This window comes from Ovis canadensis, chromosome 18 (assembly GCF_042477335.2).
Source record: "Ovis canadensis isolate MfBH-ARS-UI-01 breed Bighorn chromosome 18, ARS-UI_OviCan_v2, whole genome shotgun sequence".
Taxonomy (NCBI): domain Eukaryota; kingdom Metazoa; phylum Chordata; class Mammalia; order Artiodactyla; family Bovidae; genus Ovis; species Ovis canadensis.
The window spans coordinates 37,146,147-37,169,961 of NC_091262.1; the positions used below are offsets into that span (position 1 = coordinate 37,146,147).

The 23,815-nt window shown below is 41.4% G+C and overlaps 1 protein-coding gene across 3 annotated transcripts in view; it reads left to right on the plus strand.

Moving 5' to 3' along the window:
- Window positions 1-23,815, plus strand: part of EFL1 (elongation factor like GTPase 1) — a 111,713-nt gene that overhangs the window by 704 nt on the left and 87,194 nt on the right. Inside the window, exons 2-11 of one of the 3 annotated variants that reach the window (XM_069558970.1) lie at window positions 382-491; window positions 1,837-1,904; window positions 3,619-3,703; window positions 8,720-8,853; window positions 10,721-10,858; window positions 12,410-12,624; window positions 18,673-18,796; window positions 21,044-21,120; window positions 21,839-21,975; window positions 23,171-23,293. In XM_069558970.1, coding sequence (XP_069415071.1) covers window positions 401-491; window positions 1,837-1,904; window positions 3,619-3,703; window positions 8,720-8,853; window positions 10,721-10,858; window positions 12,410-12,624; window positions 18,673-18,796; window positions 21,044-21,120; window positions 21,839-21,975; window positions 23,171-23,293 — 1,192 coding nt within the window. In that variant the 5' untranslated portion in view covers window positions 382-400. The remainder of the gene's footprint in view (window positions 1-381; window positions 492-1,836; window positions 1,905-3,618; window positions 3,704-8,719; window positions 8,854-10,720; window positions 10,859-12,409; window positions 12,625-18,672; window positions 18,797-21,043; window positions 21,121-21,838; window positions 21,976-23,170; window positions 23,294-23,815) is intronic. The other 2 variants (XM_069558972.1, XM_069558971.1) reach the window with 2 other exon arrangements.

The window sequence follows — 23,815 nt, forward strand, 5'->3', positions numbered from 1 at the left end:
AGGGACTTGGGAAAAGATCGAGGAGCGGAAGGAGAGATATCAGCATCTCCTCTCCTGCTTACGACCCTTGCGATACGTCATCACTTACCTGGAGAAATTCACCCCAGTACAGAGTATAGGGCAGAGTTCCTGGTGTGACTGGGCACCCAGCCCTAAGGAGCTCTGTGATTCATCGCAGATCCGGAAGGATGAGTAAAATCCACAGTCCTAGTACAGTAGTTGCTGAAGTGCTCAAATTGGACTTGGGTCTGGTTGGGTATCTGCCTTTAATAAGGGTTTTTACTTGAAGGAACTTGAGAAATCTTGTCAGTTTCCAGTATTAAAACCCCTTTTTTATCGTCCCGATCTTTAGTCATTTGTAATACGTCTTTAATTGTTAAGTCACAGGAAATAAGTGACCATGGTGCTCAACAGTTTGGATAAGATGATTCAGCTCCAGAAAAACACTGCTAACATTCGGAATATCTGCGTTTTGGCTCACGTAGACCATGGTAAGAGGCCTTTCTAAATAGCTCCGTTTCAGTAATTAAGGGGGTGTGTCTCCACACGTGTCATTGGAGTGCCGCTAAATTGCAAGTCTTATTTCTTTTAAAAGTTTGATGTGGTAGAACACAGCCAACTAGGGATTGGTGTTCTTCTAGATAGTATACAGTGTTGGTTTTTAAATGAGAAGTTGAGTTTTTGTTAAACTATCAAGTATTTTTGAAATGGCTTTCTAATATAACAAGTCTGTAGTCTTAACATAATATTCTCAGAACCTGTGTTCTAAGTTCAGGGTTCTTTGCCCTCTATGTCAGATGGTAGAAATTTATGAACAGGGCACCCCCTCAGCTGTAGAGGTGATTTGGGGGTTGAGGCAACACAAAGTGAGACATGCAAAATGTAGATGATAAGGGTTGAAAGAGCTGGAGAGTCAGGAAGCTAGGAATGGGTTAAGAAAAGGCTTTATAGCATAATTAGTATTAGAGATGAACCCTGAAGAGTGATTCAGGATGGCAGATGGGGACACTCATTTCAAGTGGGAATAGTATCAGAAGGGGAGAAAGAAATGTATGTGACCAGAGTCTGGGACACAAGAGGGCAAGGTGGGCTGATCCATGATGCTTAGCTCCCGACAAACATTGCTTTCATGCCACAGTATCGCCTCCTGATTTCAAACTGCTTTTTGTTCACCCAGTCACAGCAAAGTGGTAAGAGGTGGGAGTGTGAAATAAAACCTATACACCATCCTGAAAGTGAGGGAGGAGGAGATAAAAGCGAAGAGATAGGCTGTGCTGTATTTTGAAGACCCCTTCCTGCCAGCGAGGCACTAGGATAAGGGTTGTTGTTGTTTAGTTGCTCAGTCGTATCTGACTCTGCAACCCCTGGACTGTAGCCCGCCAGGATCCTCTGTTCTTGGGATTCTCCAGGCAGTAATACTGAAGTGGATCGCCATTTCCTTCTCCAGAGGATCTTCCCCACCCCCTAGCGATTGAACTCACATCTCCTGCACTGGCAGGCAGAGTCTTTACCACTAAACCACCAGGGAAGCCCCTGTGTAAAGTATGCCCCAAGAAAAAAAAGTTATTGGACAGCTTTTAAAGTGAGGTTGATCCGCAGAGTTAGAGATACAGATTATAGCACTGTGGAATGCTAGAATCTTTGCCCTTCCAGATAGTGCGCTGTTCAGAAGTCTAGTTAAAACGCTCATTGTGTCTTCTTTCACTTATTGTAGGTAAATAGGAAATACTTGGTAAAGCAGTTCTTATGGTTAAATGTTAAATATGTAGATGCAATCTACCTACCTCCCCCTTTAAGAAAAGAAGTCTATTTAAATTAATATTGTTACTTTAACAGGAAAAACTACTCTGGCTGACTGTCTTATATCTAGCAATGGAATCATCTCCAGCCGCCTAGCAGGCAAGGTATGGTATTACATTTGATATATACTTGCATTTCCGTAAGTATTAGCAAATCTACAATGCAATAAAGGATTTGTTGTGTTCATAAAGACCCCAAAAGTATAGAGCATAGTTCATGCATCTAAGAGACTGGCAGTCCATTTAGCAAGATAAAATAGATTGTTGAGAAAAAATTATTTCTATATTGCTTTTATATTAGTTTATATTAATATTTTATAAGTGCAAGAATGAATTTTTGCAGCAAGTCAGATGATAACCTGGCATGATTGTGGAAGATTTCACAGGTGGAATAGATGCTTCATAGCAGGAAATAGTGTGGATAAAATGGATAAAGGCTAATTTGTGGGTTGCACTTGATTTGAGTGGAACATTTGCCTAGCAATTACTGAGGAAGGAAAATGTGCTGGTACAAAAAAATGTATCATTATGACAATCTTGAAGTACCTGAGTATCAAAAAAAGGCTTCTGAAGTATGAGGGTCGTGTTTTAGGAAATGAAATGAAAGAGACCTTTGTTTCTAGCTGTGAATTGAAAGGACTTGGAATGATTTATTTGTAGTAGAAAAATAAAGATATTCCTTCCTCTAGTGAATTTAAGATATAGGCAGAAGGATTTATCCAGTGATTGGTAATACAGAGAAGAGGAGATGGAGAAGCAAAGTTGAATTTGAAAAGTAGACCTGAGATGCTAAAGGAAGAATGGGGGCTTTGAGGCAGGTCAGGTCCCAGGAAATTGGCCCAAGATACTGTCTAGAGGAGGCTTAAAAAACTGGGTGGAATAAAGTAATAAAGTGCTTCTATTTTTCCTACTTGAGAAGTTAGAATAAGTATAATAACTCTACTGTAAGTAGATGAAATAATAAAGCATAAATTAATGAAGTAGAAAAGATCAAAGAAGCCAAGTTTGTTCTTCAAAAGATTCATACAGCTAACAAATATGATACAGTAATGATGGGCATGTCATTTTACATTTAAAGAGTGAATCCTGATGTAAACTATAGACCTTAATTGATAGTAACGTATTGATATTGGTTCACTGATTGTGACGTGTACCACACTGCACACAATGTAAGATGTAAATAACAGGGAGGGAACTGTGTGTAGAAGTGCTTAGGAACCTCTTTACTTTCCAGTTCTTCTAGAAACTTAGAACTGGTCTAAAAAGAAAGTCTATTAATTTAAAAAGAACTACTAGCAATGTAGACATTGTGTGATTATCTTGCATTACAACTGATAAACATCTAAAAACTGATCAAGGAAAAAGGAAAGGAGAAAGAAATACATGATACTAGGCAAGAAAAGGAGCAGGCCAATGGCACCCGACTCCAGTACTCTTGCCTGGAGAATCCCATGAGCGGAGGAGCCTGGTAGGCTGCAGTCCATGGGGTCGCTGAGGGTTGGACATGACTGAGCGACTTCACTTTCACTTTTCACTTTCATGCATTGGAGAAGGAAATGGCAACCCACTCCAGTGTTCTTGCCTGGAGAATCCCAGGGACGGGGGAGCCTGGTGGGCTGCCGTCTCTGGGGTCGCACAGAGTCGGACACGACTGAAGCGACTTAGCAGCAGCAGGCAAGAAAAATGCTGCAGAGGTTTAAAAGGTAATAATAGTGGGACCTAATGAACAGCTTCATGGCAATAATAAGCCTAAAAATTTAAATATTTAAAACAAAAATCCACATCAGTCTGTTTTAACATTAAGGCTGCATTTTTACAGTTGAGGTACATGGACAGCAGAGAAGATGAACAGGTCCGAGGGATCACTATGAAATCCAGTGCCATCTCACTGCATTATGCGGAAGGTAAGTTGGTCTGCGTTTTACAGAACAATGATTTTGTATCTTTTGTGTCTTCCTTTCTCTTTCCAAATCAGTTTCACGCCTCAGGTTTTTTTGCTTTACCTTCCACAAACTTCATTCTGGCCTTTCCAGATGATCAATTTTCAGATCAGAGTCAGGCTGTCCAGACTTGGGTACAGATGGGGACCTCTGACTGGCCTGGGGGCAGAAGCGCTGGCAGTTCACACCTGCCCCCGTCCACCCAGGTGCTTGTGGAGATATCTTCTCTGGGAAGGTCTGGAGTCACAGCACCTTGCTGGCTCAGTCTTACCGTCCTGTTTCCTCGCTGGGTCCTCGTTCTGTCCTCTGGCCTGCCTGTTAGATCTAGAGTCTTATTTACTTGGCTCTGCATCGCTGTGGTCACTGTAGCTTGTATCGCAGATCGGGATGCCACTCGGACAGTAATGCTTTTAGGGGTTTGTCCGACAGACATAGTCACACGCACATGCGAGATTTATGTTCATTGATATTCACCCAAATGTCTGTATAAGTGAAAAGAATGCCTTAGTGTCTGTCTTTGGAAAATAGTTGAGTAGACTGATACATCCACACTGTGAAGTGCTCTCCAGCTCTTCCAACAACTGTGTGATTATATAGAAAAGATAAAGTCAGAGATGAAAAGCAAGTTGCAGAGTAAATACTTATGAGACATGAATGTGTTTTGATGATAAGAATATATTAAGCATGTAGATGAAGGTGTCTGGAAGGCTGTATACTAAAACCTTAACCATAATTATCAGGGACTGGATTATGTGAAAACTCACAGTTTTCAAAATATTTATTTTGTACTGTTTGGAAATTTTACGCAACACGTGAGTTTTGATAAGTAGAAGAAAGTGATAAAGACGTATTTCATTTCCCTAATGGGCTGGCCTGTGGCTCATCCTTCACAGTGTCACATCTCTGACACTGACACCAAGGGTTGTGCTGTGTGGGGCATGACTCTTCTCTTTAAGGTCAGTCTTTAAAACGGTTTTGAACTAAACCAGTTTTGAAGCTCTTAGGTACATGAATTCCCAATGTATTTAAAGTAATGCCTTAATTTTTTAAAAAACCACCTCTCACATTTTAAAGAGTATGTCCTAATTCTGTGATTCAGCAAATGGCTCAGTGGTCAGTTTTTTTCCTATCTCTCCTTATTTTTATGAACTTGAAGAGTTTAGAAGTTCATTGACTGTTCTTTAAATAGTCTCAAAAGGCCTATTGTCATTTCTACTCTGTAGCCATTCTTTACGGAGAAGGCAATGGCATCCCACTCCAGTGTTCTTGCCTGGAGAATCCCATGGACGGAGGAGCCTGGTGGGCTGCTGTCAATGGGGTCGCACAGAGTCGGACACGACTGAAGTGACTTAGCAGCAGCAGCAGCAGCAGCCATTCTTTATACCTGTGAACAAATGATTGGTATCACAGAACTTCTAAAATGAAGTTTTCATTCTGATTCATCTTTACAAAAATTTTTTTTAAATTTACGAATTTTATACGTGTTGTAGAAAATTTACAGTAAAACACAAGATTAAAATAAAAATTGCTCTAGTTTTACCCCCAGTTATTTTATGTTTTCACATTAAATCCTGTCATAAGTGTGCATGTGTATGTGTGTGCTTGCAAGCTGTGAGGTAGGTATCTAACTTAAATCCCCCCCAAGAGTTAACTGCTTACCCCAGCACTGGTCTCACGTGATTCTTAGGTACTGTATCATTGGTCCTTGGTGTGGTGCTGGTGTCAGCACCTCCACATGAGTGAGGCAGTGCAGGGGGTTCTGCTGTGAGCCAGAGAACAGACTCGGTCCACCCATGAAACACCCCTTCCACCTGGGTGGGGGCTAGTGCTGTTTAGCTCCAACTGACAGGTGCCCTGTGTTTTTCTGTTTTGTTTTGTCCTTTTTTTTTTTTTTTTAAGAAAAGGCATCAAGATTTTTGGTAAACTCATCCAGTTTTTAAAAAATCTGGCAATTATTAAAAAATGGTGAAGTACAGTATAGAGCAAATTGTAGTGGGCTTTCACTAATAGGCTTTCAGTTTGTACTTCAGGCATATGTGCTAGCTGACAGGCTGGTTCAGGGGGACACTCAGTATTTACCCAAGAGGCAGCCATACTGTAGCTTAGATGTGCTCCAAATGTGGAGACCAAGAATGTGGAGGCTATCTGCAGACAGATCCACGTGTAAGTTCACCCCTCTGTAAACACCTGCAGGAAGTGAAAGTATTAGTCGCTAAGTTGTGTCTGACTCCTTGTGACCCCATGGACTGTAGCCTGCCAGCCCCCTCTGTTCATAGGGGATCTTCCCGACCTGGGGATCAAACCTGGGTCTCCCACATTGCAGGCAGATTCTTTACCATCTGAGCCACCAGGCAAACACCTCCGTAGGGGTCTGCAGTTATGGGCAAGTAGAGGGTTTCAGTTCTGTGACCCTCTGGTCTTAATTTCTAAGACTGGGCCCCGGGGACACTGACTCGTGCCATCCAGATGCACACGAGGCCAGCACGCATCAGTAGCTACTGTCGCTTCCAGACACGTAAACATTCACTTGTGTTTCTGATCACTGTCCTTTTCCTTTGGGACCAGGCTTGGAGGATGGGGTTCCATTGTGCCTAGTTTGACTAAAGGTCAGGTTTTTTTCCTCTAAAGATAATGAATGCTTTACTTTGTGAAGCATTCAGATGATGCAAGATCTGAGAAGATGGGTGCACCATGGTTTGATTCTGAGCTGTGTGTCTCATCTGCATGGTTTTGTTTAACCCTCATGGCAATCCTGGGAAATGGAGGTTCTCTTCATTTTACATGTGTGCAAAACGGAGTTCAGAGAGATCAAGAGGCCTTCCCAGAGAAAGAGTAGTTAGCATGTGGCGGTAGTCCTGCATAATGATTGCATGCTCAGACATGTCCAACTCTCTGTGACCCCATGGACTGTAACTCTCCAGGCTCCTCTGTCCATGGGATTTTCCTACTTCAGGGGTCCTGGGAACCAAGTAATTATTAATACATTTCCAGCCTGTTTATTTGGACCAGGAGTCTCTCAAAAGTCTTCAGTACAGGCCGCCACTGACTCCTCTTCAGTGAAATTCTCTGCTGCCCACCAGGGGTGCTCTGGCTCCGTAAGGGCACCTCTTGTGGCATTACCCCCATCTCTATTGTCTTTGGTCACTGCCCAAAATGGAGGTCACGTGATCTGGCCTCTCAGTCATCTCGTCCTTCTCACGCCTGCCCTCAGCCCCTCACTATTCCCTTCCCGCCCACACCTTTCTCTGAAACTTTCCAAGGGGAATGTGTGTCCCTCCATCCTCAGCGTCTTTTGTCAGTTTTTCCTCCTCCCCCTGCCTGGCGGTTTTCTAGTTGCTGCTCTCTTGTCCTTCTTTTGAGTGAGTGCTGCTTATTCTGTCATACTCTTTCTGTCCCTGGGTGAGAACATGGGATCACCCTTCTCCCTGTACCCTGGTTCTGGTTCAGTTTAGTTCTTCCACCATTGCTTTAAAACTCCCTCTCCTTCGAGACTCTTCCCTTCTATCCAGTTATTCTCCATCCCTTCTCACCACCTCAGCTTCTGGTTACAGTCCCTGGTCGCCATTCATTAGTGACTTTGGCACCTGGTTTATCATTTTCCTTTTTACCCAAATCCACCAAGGTAGCTTTTCCTGTGTCTGAAAAATGACCTCTTCCAACAGCTTGAGCTTGGCTTCTCAACAATAGTGATGTGTATGCCTCTGCTTCACTCACCCCTAGCATGGCTGCTTTCTGCATTTTAATATCACCCCTTACTGGTCCTCTGATTTTTCCCATTTAAATACTCATTCTGCACAATCTTTACTTTTCCAGCTCTCTCACCTGTGTAGCAAGGGACCCGCTTGACTTCAGGAAGCCCTTCAGTCTCCTGCGCCCCATCGGCATCCTTCATTTCATCTCTGCCTCCTCCTATCCAGACTTGTCTTTTTCTGACAGTCTCGCTGAGGCCCTCAGTGTATCTGCTGTCTTGGCCTCCTGTCCTCCCAGTAAAACTCTAACCCTTGGTAGAGCTGACTCTGCACATTTCCCTCGTACCCTTGGGCTCTCAGCTGGTCGTTGGGCTGCTGGCAGACTTCGTGTGTCCTCTGTCAGACCTTGCTCATTCTCTCCCACTGGAGCTCTCTTAAACCCTCTTGTCTCTTCAAGTCCACCTCTCAATCCCTTTCCCACAATCTCAGCAGACATTTGTCCATTCTATTTTACAGAGAAAAGAAAAATTCTCAGCTATTTGCCATTACGCCTCAGAGTATAATATAGCTAGTATCTTTGCTTGCCTGCTGTCACTGTGAAAGGCTTGTGCTCCTGTGTCCTGGCGCTGTCAGCTTTTAAGCATGTTCAAGCCTCTCATCTTAAATTGTGTGTATTTGTGTGTAAGACTTAGACAAAAGTGTACCGATATTACTCTTTCAGTGACTCTGACAGCAGGCCCTGTGCTTTACGATAATGGCACGTGTTAGCAGTGTGAAATTGAGTGAAACATAGTTGGTCCTTGATCTCTGACTTTCTGTCTAGGGTCATATGAACATAGAGAATTTCCAAGCAGATTACAGAGGCTTAGGACATTTGCTTGGGTTCCAGGCAGTGAACATCAGTCTTTTCTCACTCCCGGGTTTCTTACTCTGATTCTGAGCCAGATGAACAGACAAGTGTTGTTTCCCCAGTTGCAAAGTCTAAAGGCACCTGTGACCTTTACAGGAAGTGACTAAGCTGATAGATAGACCTGGGTATGTTTCTGACGTGTGACTGCTTTTGTGACCTTGGGTAAATCTCTTCCCTTTTGGGAGCTTTAGCGTGAAAGCTAAAATGAAATGAAGGGTTGGACTATGAAAATGATGAATGGTTTCGAGACCCTCACAGCTTTTGTTTCATGTGACAGAGCCTTTCTTCAGTCATTTCTTAGAAGCTCTCCTGCTCTCAGTTGCCTGAGGAGAGGGTTGCATACCTGCACTGCCCAATACGTGTTTTCAAATCTCATTTCAGGTGATGAGGAGTACCTGATTAACCTAATAGACTCTCCAGGCCACGTGGATTTCTCCTCTGAAGTGTCCACGGCTGTTCGCATCTGTGATGGGTGCATCATCGTCGTGGACGCTGTGGAGGGGGTCTGCCCGCAGGTAGTGGATGGTCGCCTGGAAATGTTTAACTAGTTAGAGAAGGGAGGGGGAGAGGAGGCACTGGCCATCAGTGACGATGTGGCACTTTAGACTTCCTGTGACACCAGAAAGCTAGTTTCCATTTCACATTCCATTGTGTTCCAGCCTGTGGTGGAGTTAAGTCACCTGAGTTCTGGAGGGATATTAGAGAGAATGACTTTAAGGTCCTTTGACATGTCTGTGGTATTCTCTGGGAGAGGGACTCAGTGGAAATGAGAGAGGCATGTAGGCGGGCCTGGGGACTTTCCTCCAGTGTAAGAGTCTCTCAGCTCTGAGGGGTTGTTGACAGTGAAATTCTGAGCTGCTTCTCCCCTACGTGGGCAAGGCTCTTCTGTTGGTTTCTCAGTCTGCAGGCACACACACACACATGCACACACACACACACACACTCTCACACTCACACACTCATACTCTCACACTCACACACACACTCAAACACTCTCTTTCCCACTCACACACACACACACACACTCTCTTTCCCTTCCTCCCCTCTCTTCCTCTTCCAGATTCTTAATCTGCACTTTCTTACCTTTCCCACCAAAGTTGAAATAGTTCTCCCTAAGGCCAGAGTGAACATACAGCTGGTCAGCATGAAACTCACAGTGGCTTTCTAATCTCACTTTTTAGAATAATTTTTCTTTGAAACCTTATTTTTTTTCTTTAAAAGTGTTGTCACCTTTGGGTCCTACTTCCTATTGTACCATGGTTTGCTTTAATGATTTCTAAAAAGAAGAGTGAAAAGCTTACATTGCAGGCATACCTCGGAGATAGTTCAGGTTTGGTCCTGAGCCACTGCAGGAAAGTGGATATTGCAGTAAAGCAGGGCACGTGACTTTGTTTGGTTCCCCAGTGAACATACAAGTTACGTTTATGCTATACTGAAGTCTCTTAAGTATGCAATAGCATTATGTCTTAAAAAATGTACATACCTTGATTAAAACAGTACTCTTGCTAAAAAATACTTAACCATTTCTGACCCTTCATTGAGTTATAATAGTAACATCAAAGATCACTGATGGCAGATCACAACACCTGTATTAATTATGAAGAATGTAAAGTATCATGAGAATTACCGAAATCTGACAGAACAACAAGAAGTGAACAAATGCTATTGGAATGCCAGTAGACTTGATGCAGAGTTGCACAAACCTTCAGTTTGTTAAAAAAAAAAAATAAAGCAACATCTGTGATACACAGTAAAGCAGAGCACAGTGAAATGAGGTTTTCTTGTAGAAATGGAGACAGTCTGATCATTCCAGGAAGATGTGCTGCACGTATTCTGTAACTTCTCTGATTTCCTGTAAGCACACAGGTCCTGCATCTAGAGAAGCAAAGCCTTAGTCTATGTAGTGTGCTGGGTGTCCTGACAAGTTAAGTTAAATTAACAGACGTGACTTCAAAGTAGCTGAATAGTGGTTAATGGCAAGAAGTGGTTTCTGGTCAGGAGAGTGTGCACAGGGAGCTTCTGGGGACATACTCTGTTTTTCCACCTGTGTGTTACAGCATGAGTGGGTTTTTTTTAATGATTATTCAACAAACTGTGTGTGTTCTCGTGTGTGTTTAATTTCACAAAACTCTTACTATCTTGTACACAATTTTTATTTATCCTTCTTAAATAGTCAGTTCCATAAAGGCAAGAACAATTTCCTGCCTGCAGTTCTTTGCTTCTGTGATATATATTTTTGACTGTCTAATGAATACCTGTGTCTGACTGGCATGGTCTGAGTTGTATGTGATAGAGGAGCACGAAAATAAGCTACTTATTAATCAGGATTTTCTAATGTACTTTAAATCATGAGCTTTACATTTTCTTTTCTGTTTTAATCAGACACAGGCAGTTCTGCGGCAAGCCTGGCTCGAAAACATCCGTCCGGTTTTAGTGATCAATAAGATAGATCGCTTGATAGTGGAACTGAAATTCACCCCACAGGAGGCCTACTCTCACCTCAAGAATATATTAGAACAGGTATTTTATCCTTTATTTCAGTACTTTAAAAACTGTGGCTCAAAGGAGACTTGTAAGGAAGTTGCTAGGTTGCGTATGAGGCTTTGCTGCAGAAAATCCACTTAAATGTGTTGGAGTCATCATACTGCAGCAGAGGCAATAGAGCCAGCATCATCTCAGGAGTCCCCTCCGTCTCCTGGGAGCATCCTGGAATAGAAAACTTGAACAGTAGGTCTTAATGTTCTCTTGTTTAAAGTCTTATGGTTGGGTTTTTAAGTGAAGCCAACATTAGGAAACTCTTTGGCTTTTTTTATTACCTGTATTTGGGTGAAATTTTACCAAAGCTTTCATTCATTTATTTATTCAGCAGACATTACCATAACTGTATGTTGAATAAATGAGTTCTTGAAGGTTTACTTCATGCTAAGGATTGTGAATATAAAGACAGACAGGTCAGAGTCCCTATCTTCAGAGATCTCACAGTGAGTTAGGGGAGAAAAACACGTAAAAGATGTTTGGGGAACAATGAGATAAATCCTAAATATGATTTGAGAACATAAATGAGGCCTGCCTCACCCAGAATGGGTCAATAGGAAGGGGAGAGTAGGGAGAGTCTTATAATAGGAGTCTTGAGATGGAAGAAAGGTAATACGTGCCAGGAGAGAATTATGTTGTATAAAGAAAAGAAAAAACATAGTGTAAGTTTCATTCAAAGAATGTAAATTATTGGTTACAATTGAAGAACTAGATCAAGTACAGTAATGATAAGAGATGGGAGTAGAAAGGAATACAGTTTAGATTCTGGGTAACCCTGTATGCCATGTGTGGAGGTTTGAAATGTCTTTTTCAAGACAGTGGGGCACCATTGATAAGGCCACGTTGAGAATGTTTGCTACAGGAAGGAAATGATAAAGGTGGAGCAGTGAGAAAGTCTGGGTCAGAGGATCCAGTTCCCTGAAGAGACAGGCAGGCATGGAACAGGTGGAATACGCCTGCCCTGCCACGGAAGGAGGAGAACCAGCAGTGTTTGTAGAGATGGACTTACAAGTTGGATGATGGGGAGCCTGCAGGATCTTTGAACAGTAGATTTTGTTTTCTCTCTGAGGTAGGAAATAAGATTGGTCACCTAGGAGTGAGAATCTTTGGAGCTTAGAGGTCAGAAAGAGGGCCTGAAGAGAGGAGTGAACAGTTCAAACATCTGACATGAGGAACAGAGAGGGAGTTGACGAAAGTCATAAACTCAGATTGTGGGGCTTGGAAACCAGGAGTTCTAGTGACACCTGGCCCTCATGCTGGAGAGCACATTGAAGATACGACAGGTCAGCGTTTGCATCAAAAAAAGAAGTGACCGTCCAAAAGCCTTACGGTTTAGTCTTACTGGGTGTTGAAATAAGTGGCTGATAACATGTAAGTTAATGACTGCTGTAAACACCAGTTCTATCCTCGTGGGCTTCATAGGAGTTCAGACTGTGACTTAGCAGTCTAGACTTAAGGAGGGTTAGACAGAGTGTCTCCTGTCATGGGCGTGCCATGCATCCGAATGACCTTCTGCCATTTTGCCATCTCTCCTAGATTAATGCACTCACAGGAACTCTTTTTACTTCTAAAGTGCTAGAAGAAAGAGCGGAGAGAGAGGCTGAATCCCAGGTGAACCCGAATTCTGAGCAAGGAGAGCAGGTGTATGACTGGAGCACTGGCTTGGAGGACACGGATGACTCCCACCTGTACTTCTCACCTGACCAGGGGAATGTGGTGTTTACAAGTGCAATAGATGGGTGGGGCTTTGGGTAAGTTTTTGACTCTAATGAAATCTCTCTGTGGATTCTATATATAACTGGTGCTTTAATTAAACTTTTCATCTTGAGGTATCATAGATTCACGTACAGTCGTAAGAAAGAATACAGGAGTGTTCTGTTCTTCCTTTGCCCAGTGTCCCTCCAAAGGTACTGTCATGCAGAACTGTAGTGTAACATCACAGCTGGGCCATTAACACTGATAAAATCCGTCACCACAGAGCACCTTTGCGCTGCGCTAACATAGCAACACCTACTTCGTCCCACTCCCAGCTCCTCCTCAACGACTAACTGTCCTGCATTTCTGTAACTTGTTATTTCAAGAATGTTATAGAAGTGCACTTGAACAATGTAGAATGTTTTCTAGATTGGGTTTTTTCAGCGTTGTTTTCTGGAGACTCACCTAAATTGTTGCGTGCATCACTGGTGGTTTCCTTTTCATTGTGTAGTCCTATTCCATAGTATTGGTTGTACCAGTTTCTGTAAATATTTACCCACTGAAGGACGTCTGGGTTTTTTCTGGTTTGGGGCTACTGTGAGTAAAGCTGCTATAAGCATTCGTGTGTAGGTATTTATATGAACATAAGTTTTCATTTCTCTGGGATGAATGCCTGGAAGTACATTTGCTGGTTGTTATATGTTTGATTTTTTTTTTCATATGTTTGATTTTTAAAGAAACTATCAAATTGTTCCAGAGTAGGTGTACCATATTCCCACCAGCAATGTGTGGTGATCCATTTCTCCACATCTTAACCCTCATTTGGTATCATCACTGTTTCTCTTTTTTTTTTAGCTGTTCTGCTAGATATATACTGACGTGCTGTTACGGTTTTACTTTGCATTTTCCTAACAGCTTCTGGAGAAGGCAGTGGCAACCCACTCCAGTACTCTTGCCTGGAAAATCCCGTGGACGGAGGGGACTGGTAGACTGCAATCCATGGGGTCGCTAAGAGTCAGGCACAACTGAGCGACTTCACTTTCCCTTTTCACTTTCATGCAGTAGAGAAGGAAATGGCAACCCACTCCAGCATTCTTGCCTGGAGAACCCCAGGGACAGCGGAGCCTGGTGGGCTGCCATCTATGGGATCTCTAAGAGTTGGACACGACTGAAGTGACTTAGCAGCAGCAGCAGCAACAGCTTCTGAGGTTGAACCTTTTCATGAGCTGATTTGTCATCTATATATCCTCTTGGGTGAAATGTCTTTTCATGTTCTTTGCCCACTTCGTTTTTGTTCAGGTATAATTGACATATACCATTATATTGATTTCGAGTATACAACGTAATCTATCTTTGTACATATTGTGTAAATATTTGTTTATATTTGTATATAGATGACCACTATAGTAAGTCTAATTTCCGTCACACTACATAGTTAGAAAATTTGTGTGTGTGTGTGATGAGGATTTTTAACTTTGACTCTTACCTTTCTGTTACACAATGCAATGTTACTAGCTTTACTTACCATGCTTTATACATTGCACCCTATGATTTATTTTATAACTGGAAGTTTGTACCTTTTGACCCCACTTCAACCATTTTGCCAACCCTCTACTCCTTGCCTCTAGCAACCACCAATCTGTTCTCTGTATCTGTAAGATGCTTGTTTTTTTGGTTTTGTTTTTTAAAGCTTCTACATGTGTAAGTGACATCATGCAGTATTTATTCTTGTCTTCCATCTGACATATCTCCTAATGCTCTCGAGGTCTATCCATGTTGTTGCACATGACAAGTTTGCATTCTTTTTATGGCTGAGTACTGTTCGTGTGTGTGTGTGTGTGTGGTGTGTGTGCACGCGCACACATGAGCACACCACATCATCTCTGTCCTTTCATCTGTGAATGGACACTTACGTGGTTTCCATACCTTGGCTATTGTCAGTAATGCTGCAGTGAAGATGATGTGATGATTTCTTAAGCATCACCCAGCCACTGAGTGGCAGAGCTGTTGTTCAGTTTAAAGGCTTCCTGGCACGGAAATTCATGCTTTCTTACCATAGTACTTCTGTGGGATCTTCACTGTGGAATATTGGGACCCTTGTTTCCTCTCATTGCCCTTCTGGATATGTACATGCTCAGGCCAAGTAGTAGTGATAGCAGTTTTGAATGTGCTTGGTAATTGATTACATTTCTAACCACGACCATTGCTTACTCATGGAATCAGAAAATTCAAAGGATTTTTTACCTTGAGAAAAAATGTCTTCGACTTGGATAAACAGTTGTGGGATATAATGAAATTTACTTTCTGCTGCTGCTGCTAAGTCACTTCAGTCGTGTCCTACTCCTGTGCGACCCCATAGAGGGCAGCCCACCAGGCTCCCCCATCCCTGGGATTCTCTAGGCAAGAACACTGGAGTGGGTTGCCATTTCCTTCTCCAATGCATGAAAGTGAAAAGTGAAAATGAAGTTGCTCAGTTGTATCTGACTCTTAGTGACCCCATGGACTGCAGCCCACCAGGCTCCTCCATCCATGGGATTTTCCAGGCAAGAGTACCGGAGTGGGGTGCCATTGCCTTCTCTGGAAATTTGCTTTAGTTGTGGGCTTAACCTTTCATACAGTTTGTGGGGATAATAGAACCAGGAATAAGGGACCAGGTGAAACCAACCTTGGTTATTTCTCATCTCCCTTTTTACATGAAGTTACTCTTCAACATCATTTTGACTGAACACATCTGCCTGGGGCAGCATAATAAATTATAATACTATAATTTTTTTGTGTTAGTTTGTAATAAATTATAGATTCCTTGGTTTACTATAAAGATCATATCAGACTTAAATACATTCAGATAATGGATTATAGTGAAAATGGAAGTTAACAAACCTGAACATTTGTAGTTTTCATATGTAGTTGATGACTTCCTTTATCAACTTTCTGGTCCTCAGTTTCTTCATCTGAAAAATAATAATGTAGGTCTAAGATAATGTCTAAGAGCTTTGCGCTGAAAAGTTCAGTGATTCATTCCGTCATGTAAGAGAGTCAGACCTATTGATTTCTTAATTGATAAGCATTTTGTTAGTGAGCCACAAGCTGGGGGGCTTGTCCTTTTCTAGTACTTATTTTCATAAATAATTGAATGTTTTATGTGAATTTTAGTCTAAATCATGAATTGGGGGAGTTGATCGTGGAAGAAGGAATGAGGAGAGATTTAAATGAATGAAATCAGGGGAACTTCAGTATCCCTCCTAACTTTGGACGTTTTTAACTTACTTTCAGTCAATAGATCAATTCCTCTGTATTAGACAATGTCATCTTTGAAGATCTGATAGTGCCTATTCTCACCTAGTTGACGTGTTAACTTATGGGAAAACGGTGTTGGAAATGAAAGCACTGGAGACCCTTTCCTTCCAGTTTTCCTCTAAAATGTCAGTGAATAGGGAACTCCACGTGTCACAAAATGTGAGAAATGAGCACATTTCAGAATTTAGAAAATGTTTCTGTGAACTCTCACGTAGTGGGACAGGATTAAGAAGTATGACTAGTGGCCATATAGCCTGACTTTGTCCTGTTAATAGTTGTTACTCCAGGAGAATCTGCTCTGAAAAAGCAGCAACGCAGTGGCTTGGGTAGGTGGCAACAACGATCTGTTAATAGTTTCTGGTTAAGGTAAACAGAGCTGAGGCCCAACCCTATTCAACAGGGACAGGAAAGAGAACACGATGAAAAGCCCTTCCTAGTAGTTCTTCATGCCACAACATCTTAGAATCCTGCAATTAATATTAGCCCGTTGGGTACCTCGGACTCAAAAGCATATGTGGCCCAGTAATTTCATATGTGGCTGCATCCTCATTCAGGTGGATTGGCCAAAGATTGATGAGTTAGTAAAGACCTGGAAAACATGTTCTGCAGATCTTTTCTGAGAATCCTGTTTGAAGTTACTCAGTCGAGGAAGTGAATTAAAACAGAACTCAAGAATGGGGAAGTCCTGCTAGAAGCTGTCATTGTCACTAACAAAAGGAATAAGAGCGCCAAGCAATAGTGGGGAAAGGTTTGATGTGGATAAGCAGCTTTTGTGGTAACCAGGGGATGAAAAAGGAGGTAAAGGATGAAGAACAAGATTTTCAAAGATTTATAAGTGTCTGTATGTGTAGGTATGTGTATAGACGTGACAGACTAGAAAAGGGTGGAAGACGGTGACCTATAAGCAGATGGGCAAGTGTCTTCCTTTAATTTATGATTCCATAGCAGTCTTAGCGTTTGCAAAAGTGTTTGTTTACCACTTTTTGAGTTAAAAATAGGACATATATCTGACATGTTGTAAAGGATAACAGGAAATATAACAGTCTGGGAAGCACAAATCAACATTAAAAAAAATCCTAGAAGCATGAATAGAATGTGCCTGATCAGAAAAGTGACAGTAGGTATTTGTACCCCCTGTTGAGGAGATACTGTTTTTTTTAAAAGAAGGAAATTTCAAGGAAAAAAAAATTTTCATGAGTGAGCAAGCAACAACATACGTAGATAAATTATATATAAATTCTGCATTGTTATATACATGAGTTGTGCACTCGTGTCTGACTCTTTGTGACCCCATGGACTGTAGCCCGCCAGGCTCCTCTACCTAAGAGATTCTCCAGGCAAGAATAGTGGAGTGGGTTGCCATTCCCTTCTCCAGAGGATCTTCCCAACCCAAGGATTGAACCTGTGTCTCCTGCATTGCAGGCAAATTACCATCTTAGCCACCAGGGAGCCCCATTATATACGTGTTGTGTATACAAATTTATTTATAATCTTATATAAAAAGTTTTGTATGAAACAGTATAACATGTAAATGTATAAACTTATTTACATATAGCATAATAACATAGTTTATATTTTAATATCACTATAAACATAAATATAAAATATATAAAAGTTGACATATGAAAGTTATAAATAATGTAATATAATAGAAACTAAACTTTTAGAAAAAAATTTTAAGACCTCTACTAAGTTAATATCTTTCAGATCAAATGAGAAATAAAGCTTTAAATAGTGAATTACTTTGCATGGGATGGACCCTTGAGGCCAACTCTTTCAGAACTTTGATGGCTTATAACCATGTGATATGAATTTTGCTTCCTGATTGGATATTTTTCTCTCCTGTGACTCTCAGTGAGAGGGGCCACTGGGTTTTTGTCTTCAGTAGTTTCTGTAGTGTCTCTTTGCTTCTAAGTTGCTGCCTGATGCCCTTCATATTTCTGGTTCCAACTATAATTATCAACTTCCACTCCTCCAGCTTCTTACTGCTCCCACCAGGCTTTCGTCATCATAAGAGAATGTCAGCCAATTGGACTTGGTTGTAGTTAACCCCTGGATGCTTTGGAAAATACGGCAGGTGTCTTGTAAGTTGCTGGTACTTTGAGAGTTGGACTCAAAGCTTAGATTGTGTAGGAACATAGTGTTCCCTGCAAAAGGTTTTTTTTGGGGGGGTCCTTTATCCAGACACTGCAGATGGTGTAATATACAGCATCTGTGTTTGTCCGGTGACTGCTCCCATTTGGCTGGGGTTTGCAGTAGAGTAGGCCTGCTGCTGACTGGTTTCTCTAAGGACTGGAGAGGGCTAAGTAAGTGTATGTGTATTTCCTGTTTAATCTCCGGTGCTACAGAGCCTTTTCTGGCAGGTTCTGGCCGTAGGGCTTATTTACTCCATGAGCAATAGGAACTTACAGTGAAGGGCCGAAACAGAGTTTATTGTTGGCACAGTTGCAGTGGACAGCTGGGGCCTGTTTGCTTGGCCAGTGTTCCTCTTGTTTTATGCTGGCAGAATTAAGAAAGGGATTGATAGCCCGAATTCTCATTCATATGAATGTAGGGAAAGTTGGACAGGAACACTGGCAAGACTGCTTGGCTTTGAATCCCAACTTCATTTGTTACCTGTGTGATATCTCGTGCTTCATTATGCTTTTCCATGAAAGGGGGGAGATAAATAGTACCTACCTCGTAAGAGAGTTGAAATGAATTCAGAGCGCGTTGAACAGTACCTAGCACAGAAACGCCCAAATGCTAGCTAGACTCATACTTATTTCTGTTGTTATTAATAATGTGAACACTTGCTTTTCTTTCAGAATTGAGCACTTTGCCAAAATCTACAGTCAAAAAACTGGCATCAGAAAGGAAGTTCTTTTGAAAACATTGTGGGGAGATTATTATATAAATACGAAGGCTAAGAAGATTATGAAGGTGGATCAGGTAATGTGGTCTCTTGTCCCTGTTGATCGGTGGTCACATTCTTGCCCTGTGAAAACCTGCACTGTAACACACTTGTAATTTGCCTCAGTTTATGTGAGTCAGTTTATGGGAGATTTTCTACTGTATATATGTGGCTAAAGCTCTTGTGTCTTGCGTCCAAGTATTGCTTAAATAGAGTTCTTTATCAGGATCAAAGGACTGCATGTTGTTGTTGTCGTTGTTTTTCCTATTTAAGAGGAGCAGAAATCTCAGATCCTGGGCCGCTGAACTTGAAGACACATATTTTGCATCATGCATTTATGTGTCCCCTTTCTAAAGAGATGTCTGTTGTAGATGTCACTGTGTGGCCTGTATTCCTAGCCTCAGCCAAGGCCTCCTCATTGAACGCCAGTCACCATGCATTGCTGATGGGTGAGGCAGGTGCTCCCTGGAGCACTTCATTCTGTCGGTGGAGGTCTTGTAGGGCTGCTGAGTTACCTAGCCTCAAAGGAAGGATGCTTTTCTTGAAGACTTTTTTTTAAATATAAAATTAAGGATTTTATAAATGTATTCTCATTGAAGAGCATGTATATTCCTTTTAGAAGGTATTCCTTAGTATAAAGCTACAGGAAAGCAAAAAAATACCAGAGGCCAACACTGCTAATGGTATGGTTTTCATTTCTTTCATTCTTTCTGTTTAGATAACATATATCCCTCGATTGAGATTATGCTGTTTATACAATGTAAACACTTTTCCTCTTGACGTCCTATTGTGACCATCTTCCCTTGTCATTGAAATTTCTTTATAAATAGTACAGTGTGTAGATTCCTTAAAAAACTAGGAACAGATCTACCATATGACGCAACAGCCCCACTCCTGGGCATATACCCTGAGAAAACCATAAATGAATAAGACACAGACACCCCAGTGTTCACAGCAGCACTATTTATAATAGCCAAGGCGTGGAAGCAACCTAGGATTCCATTAATAGAGGAATGGATACAGATGTGGGTACAGTGTGGTACAATGTGTATAGAATGGAATTAGTCATAATAAAGAACAAATTTGAGTTCTAGTGAGGTTTATGAACCTAGGGCCTATTAATACAGAGTGAAGTAGGAAAGAGAAAAATACAGTATCTTAAGGCACATATATGGAATCTAGAAAAATAGTATTGATGAACCTATTTGCAGGGAAGGAATGGGGAGACAGATGTAGAGAATGGACTTGCGGACACAGGGAGGGGGAGGGGACGAACGGAGAAAGTAGCATTGACACAACATTGTAAGAATTTAAAAAATAAATAAATGAAAAATAAATTTTAAAAGGAGCCAGTGGAGTGGAGTAGCAAAGAGCATAGTTTGAGATTCTCTGTGTGTCTCAGCTCTACTGCTTTCTAGTTCTGTGACACTTGTGTGTTTCTTTCCTCTGCAAATTGAAGATAGTAATATTTATCTCATGGAGTGATTATGATAATTATATGAAATATCCAAGAAAAGTCTTAAGAGCAATTCCTGTCATGTAATAAACACCCTCTTACATCATTATCATTCGTGTAATCATTCTCCTAAGATTGAACATAGTTTTTATTTCTGTTTCTCAAATATTTTGATATTTTAAGTAAACCTGTTACAGGCATCTTGATGCATACATTTTTAGGCCTTTACGATTTTTTTTAACCAGTCATTCAAAGGTAATGACTTAATTTCCCAATACCTTGCCAGTAGCTCTTGAGAAAGAGGGTTTCAGTTTATATTCCATCTCTTGTACCTATGAGAGTATCCATTTCAAAGTGCTTATGCTGTGATTTTGTATAGTTTGATAAGAGAAATAATAGGGGTTTTGTTTTTTTTAATATCCTCTTCCTTGAAGTTGAACAGCGTTCATATTTTAAGAACATCCTTTAGAATGAAGTCCATGGACATTTTAGAGTGGAGTTTTAGCTCTCAGCTTGGGTACCATGTGTTTTCTTGATGGCAGTGGGAGGGCAGCTGCAGTGATGTATCCACCTCCCCACCCCGCCCCCCGAGTGGTTTCTTGTGTGGTGTCCACGGTTTGGAAAGAGAAGAGTGAGTTGTAACTGACTGGATTATTGGCTGTTTAAAGCATTCATATAGCTACTTTCCTCCACTTTGTTGTTGAATAAGTATTTTCTAGTAGAAATGAAGCATCGATAGTAAAGCACATCAAGAATGAATACGTTAGATATTGATGAAATATTCAGAAATTTTAAACCCATACATCCTTTTTTTTTTTTTTTTTAACAGGCAAAAGGAAAGAAACCTTTATTTGTACAGTTGATCCTGGAAAATATATGGAGTTTGTATGATGCTGTCTTGAAAAAGTAAGACTGTTATAAATTGTTTGTCTCTGGGCAGTGTAATTTGCAGTTTGACGAGTTACTCTTCTGAAAGCTAGGTAGACTGGGAAAGTGAAGAGAGCCTTTACAGAGGCTTTAATTACCAAGCTCGGAAACCATTTAAAGGAGTATGTGTAACCCAATTACAGGGTGACAGGAGGCACAGAAGAGAAATATTTTATAGAGTGCTGAGGCAAAGAGGGGGGAAGAACCATCAGACTTTCATTTTTACAAACTCAGTTTAAAGTAAAATAGTAAATGTAGTAGAAAAGCTGCTTGATATTGAGGATCACTCATGGGGTCCCCACTTAAGGAAAAAACCTTGCCTGATACAAGTGGAAAAGAAAGTTTGCTTTAGTAAATTTCCAAGTTGTTCCAGCGGTGGAATAATGATTTTTGCTTTTAGTATTTATTTATAAAATCGCTTTACCAGTTGACATAGTGTGTTTAAGATGATTGTGCAATGGTGCTTCATGGGACATTTTCAAGAGACGTTCATTTGGAAGTGAAAAGTAGAGGTTGAGCAGTTTAACCCTATGGCAGGAGCCCCCTTCCAGCATTTTTGTTTTTTTATAGTCAAGTAGTGCATTAGGAATAAATGTGTCCTGTGATGTTGTGTTTCTCTTCCTCACTGCCCCTTTGTATCTTTATGTGATCTTTCTCTCTTCTCACCTCCCATCCACCCATCTCTTGTTTACTATAGGGACAAAGAAAAAACTGATAAAATCGTGACTTCTTTAGGATTAAAAATTGGAGCCCGAGAGGCACGGCATTCAGATCCTAGAGTCCAGATCAATGCTATCTGCAGTCAGTGGCTACCCATATCTCAAGCTGTTCTTGGTATCCTTTATATTAATGGTTGTTAATGAAATCATAGATCTGACAGAACAAGAAAAAAGTGTGTTATTGGCCATCAGGAGGGCCTCTGAAAATAACGCATGCCAATTCAGAGTAAGTTTTTTCTGGGGTTATTTAATATTTTACCATGAAACTGTATTAAATACTTTAGAAGTGACTATATTAATATTAATTAAGATTAATACAAATTTGAATGTTCTTAAAAAACATTTTAATTTTGTTTCTTAATCCATAAAATCAAAACTCCTGGACCAAGATTTGCATAGAAGTAGTTACTTTAGATGTTTGTGTTAGGATCACTGGTTCATTTTAACCCATATTTTCTTTACCTTGTTGATACTTCCTCTCAAATTAGTGATTCCAAAAGGACTTGATTTTAAGCGGTTTACCTTAACTAAAGTCACTTTGTAGGTGAATTTAGACTATCTTCTTTTTTTTTTTTTTCAAGACTTTTGTTATATGGGCCAATTTTAGTGTCTTTATTGAATTTTTTACGGTGTTGCTCTTGTTCTGTTTTATGTTTTGGTTGTTTGGCCGAGAGGCCTGTGGGATCTTAGCTCCCCGACCAGAGATCGAACCCACACCCCCTGTATTGGAAGGTGAAGTCTTAACCATTGGACCTCTAGGGAAGTCCCAACCAAAGTAATTTTATACAAGAATTTAGACTATTAATACCTTCTTGTCACTGATCTGTGTGTACTTAGCAGTACCCATGGGGTGGACTGAGGGTGCAGTTTCTGGGGAGTGGGCCAACAGTGGACCACAGGGCTGTAATAAACACAGACCCCTACGGCGACCTCGCCCTGTTGGAGGGCCTGCTTGTATCATAGTGAGCGGCTGATGGTGGTTTTGTGCCAGTTGATAGAGACTGGAACTGTATGAAAGCTTGTGAGGACTGGGTCACAGGCGGCCAAACTCCTAAGCTCTGTGGTCCTGCCTCGTTTGTTCCGTAGGATGTCAGTGTTAGAGTATCTGCCATGAGCACCCTTTCTGGGCTCTAGAGCGTCCATGAACTCCCTGAGATTGTATCCATGTTTTGAGATGTGACTTACAGAGTATTGCCTTACAGCCCAGGCATGGTATATGTTGTTACTTCAGTATCTCGTGCAGAGTCTGAGTCTCTGCCAGGGTGAAGAGCGCTTGCTCAGGCTTTTGAGTCCTTAACAGCAGACTTCAGCTATGGTGTGTCAGAAGCTTCCTAGTCCCCTCGACATTACAGCTGAGAGAGTGGAGAGACTGATGTGTGCAGGATCGCAGACTTTTGATTCTCTCCCACCGGAAACCCAGGCTCTGAAAGCAGGTGAGGTAAAGACGGACACGCCAGCCAATGTATTTTTGGTCATCCTAAGTCAAGACTTCCCTAGACCAATTTGCTAAATGCTAGCTTGCTAAATGGCCAAATGGCCAACTCCCCCTGTAAACAATTTCACAAACATTTCTCTAGTTGCTTTTTGTTTTCTAACATTTCAGTTTCGCCAGAGCCATTTTGCTCTGTCAGTGGAGTGAGGAGACTAGAGACCTCTCCCTTTTGCCTAGATCACAGTTCATAATCTTATCATCATGCTCTATTCCATCCTCTCAGGTAGCCAGGAATGCATTCCTGTGGTGACTATGTCTCCAGGGCCTGTGGAACAGTGACTTCAGGGTCTGTGTTCCCTCTTGAAGCCCCGTACATGCTTGGCCCATGAGAGGGAGCCTTATTTGCTCCCGGCCTCATATGGCTCCATGAAATTCATTTGTGCGCACCACTCTGTCCTGCTCTTTTTCTCTTTTGGGTTTGCGGCCTCTGCCCTCAGATCACTGCAGTTCTCAGACCCGTGGT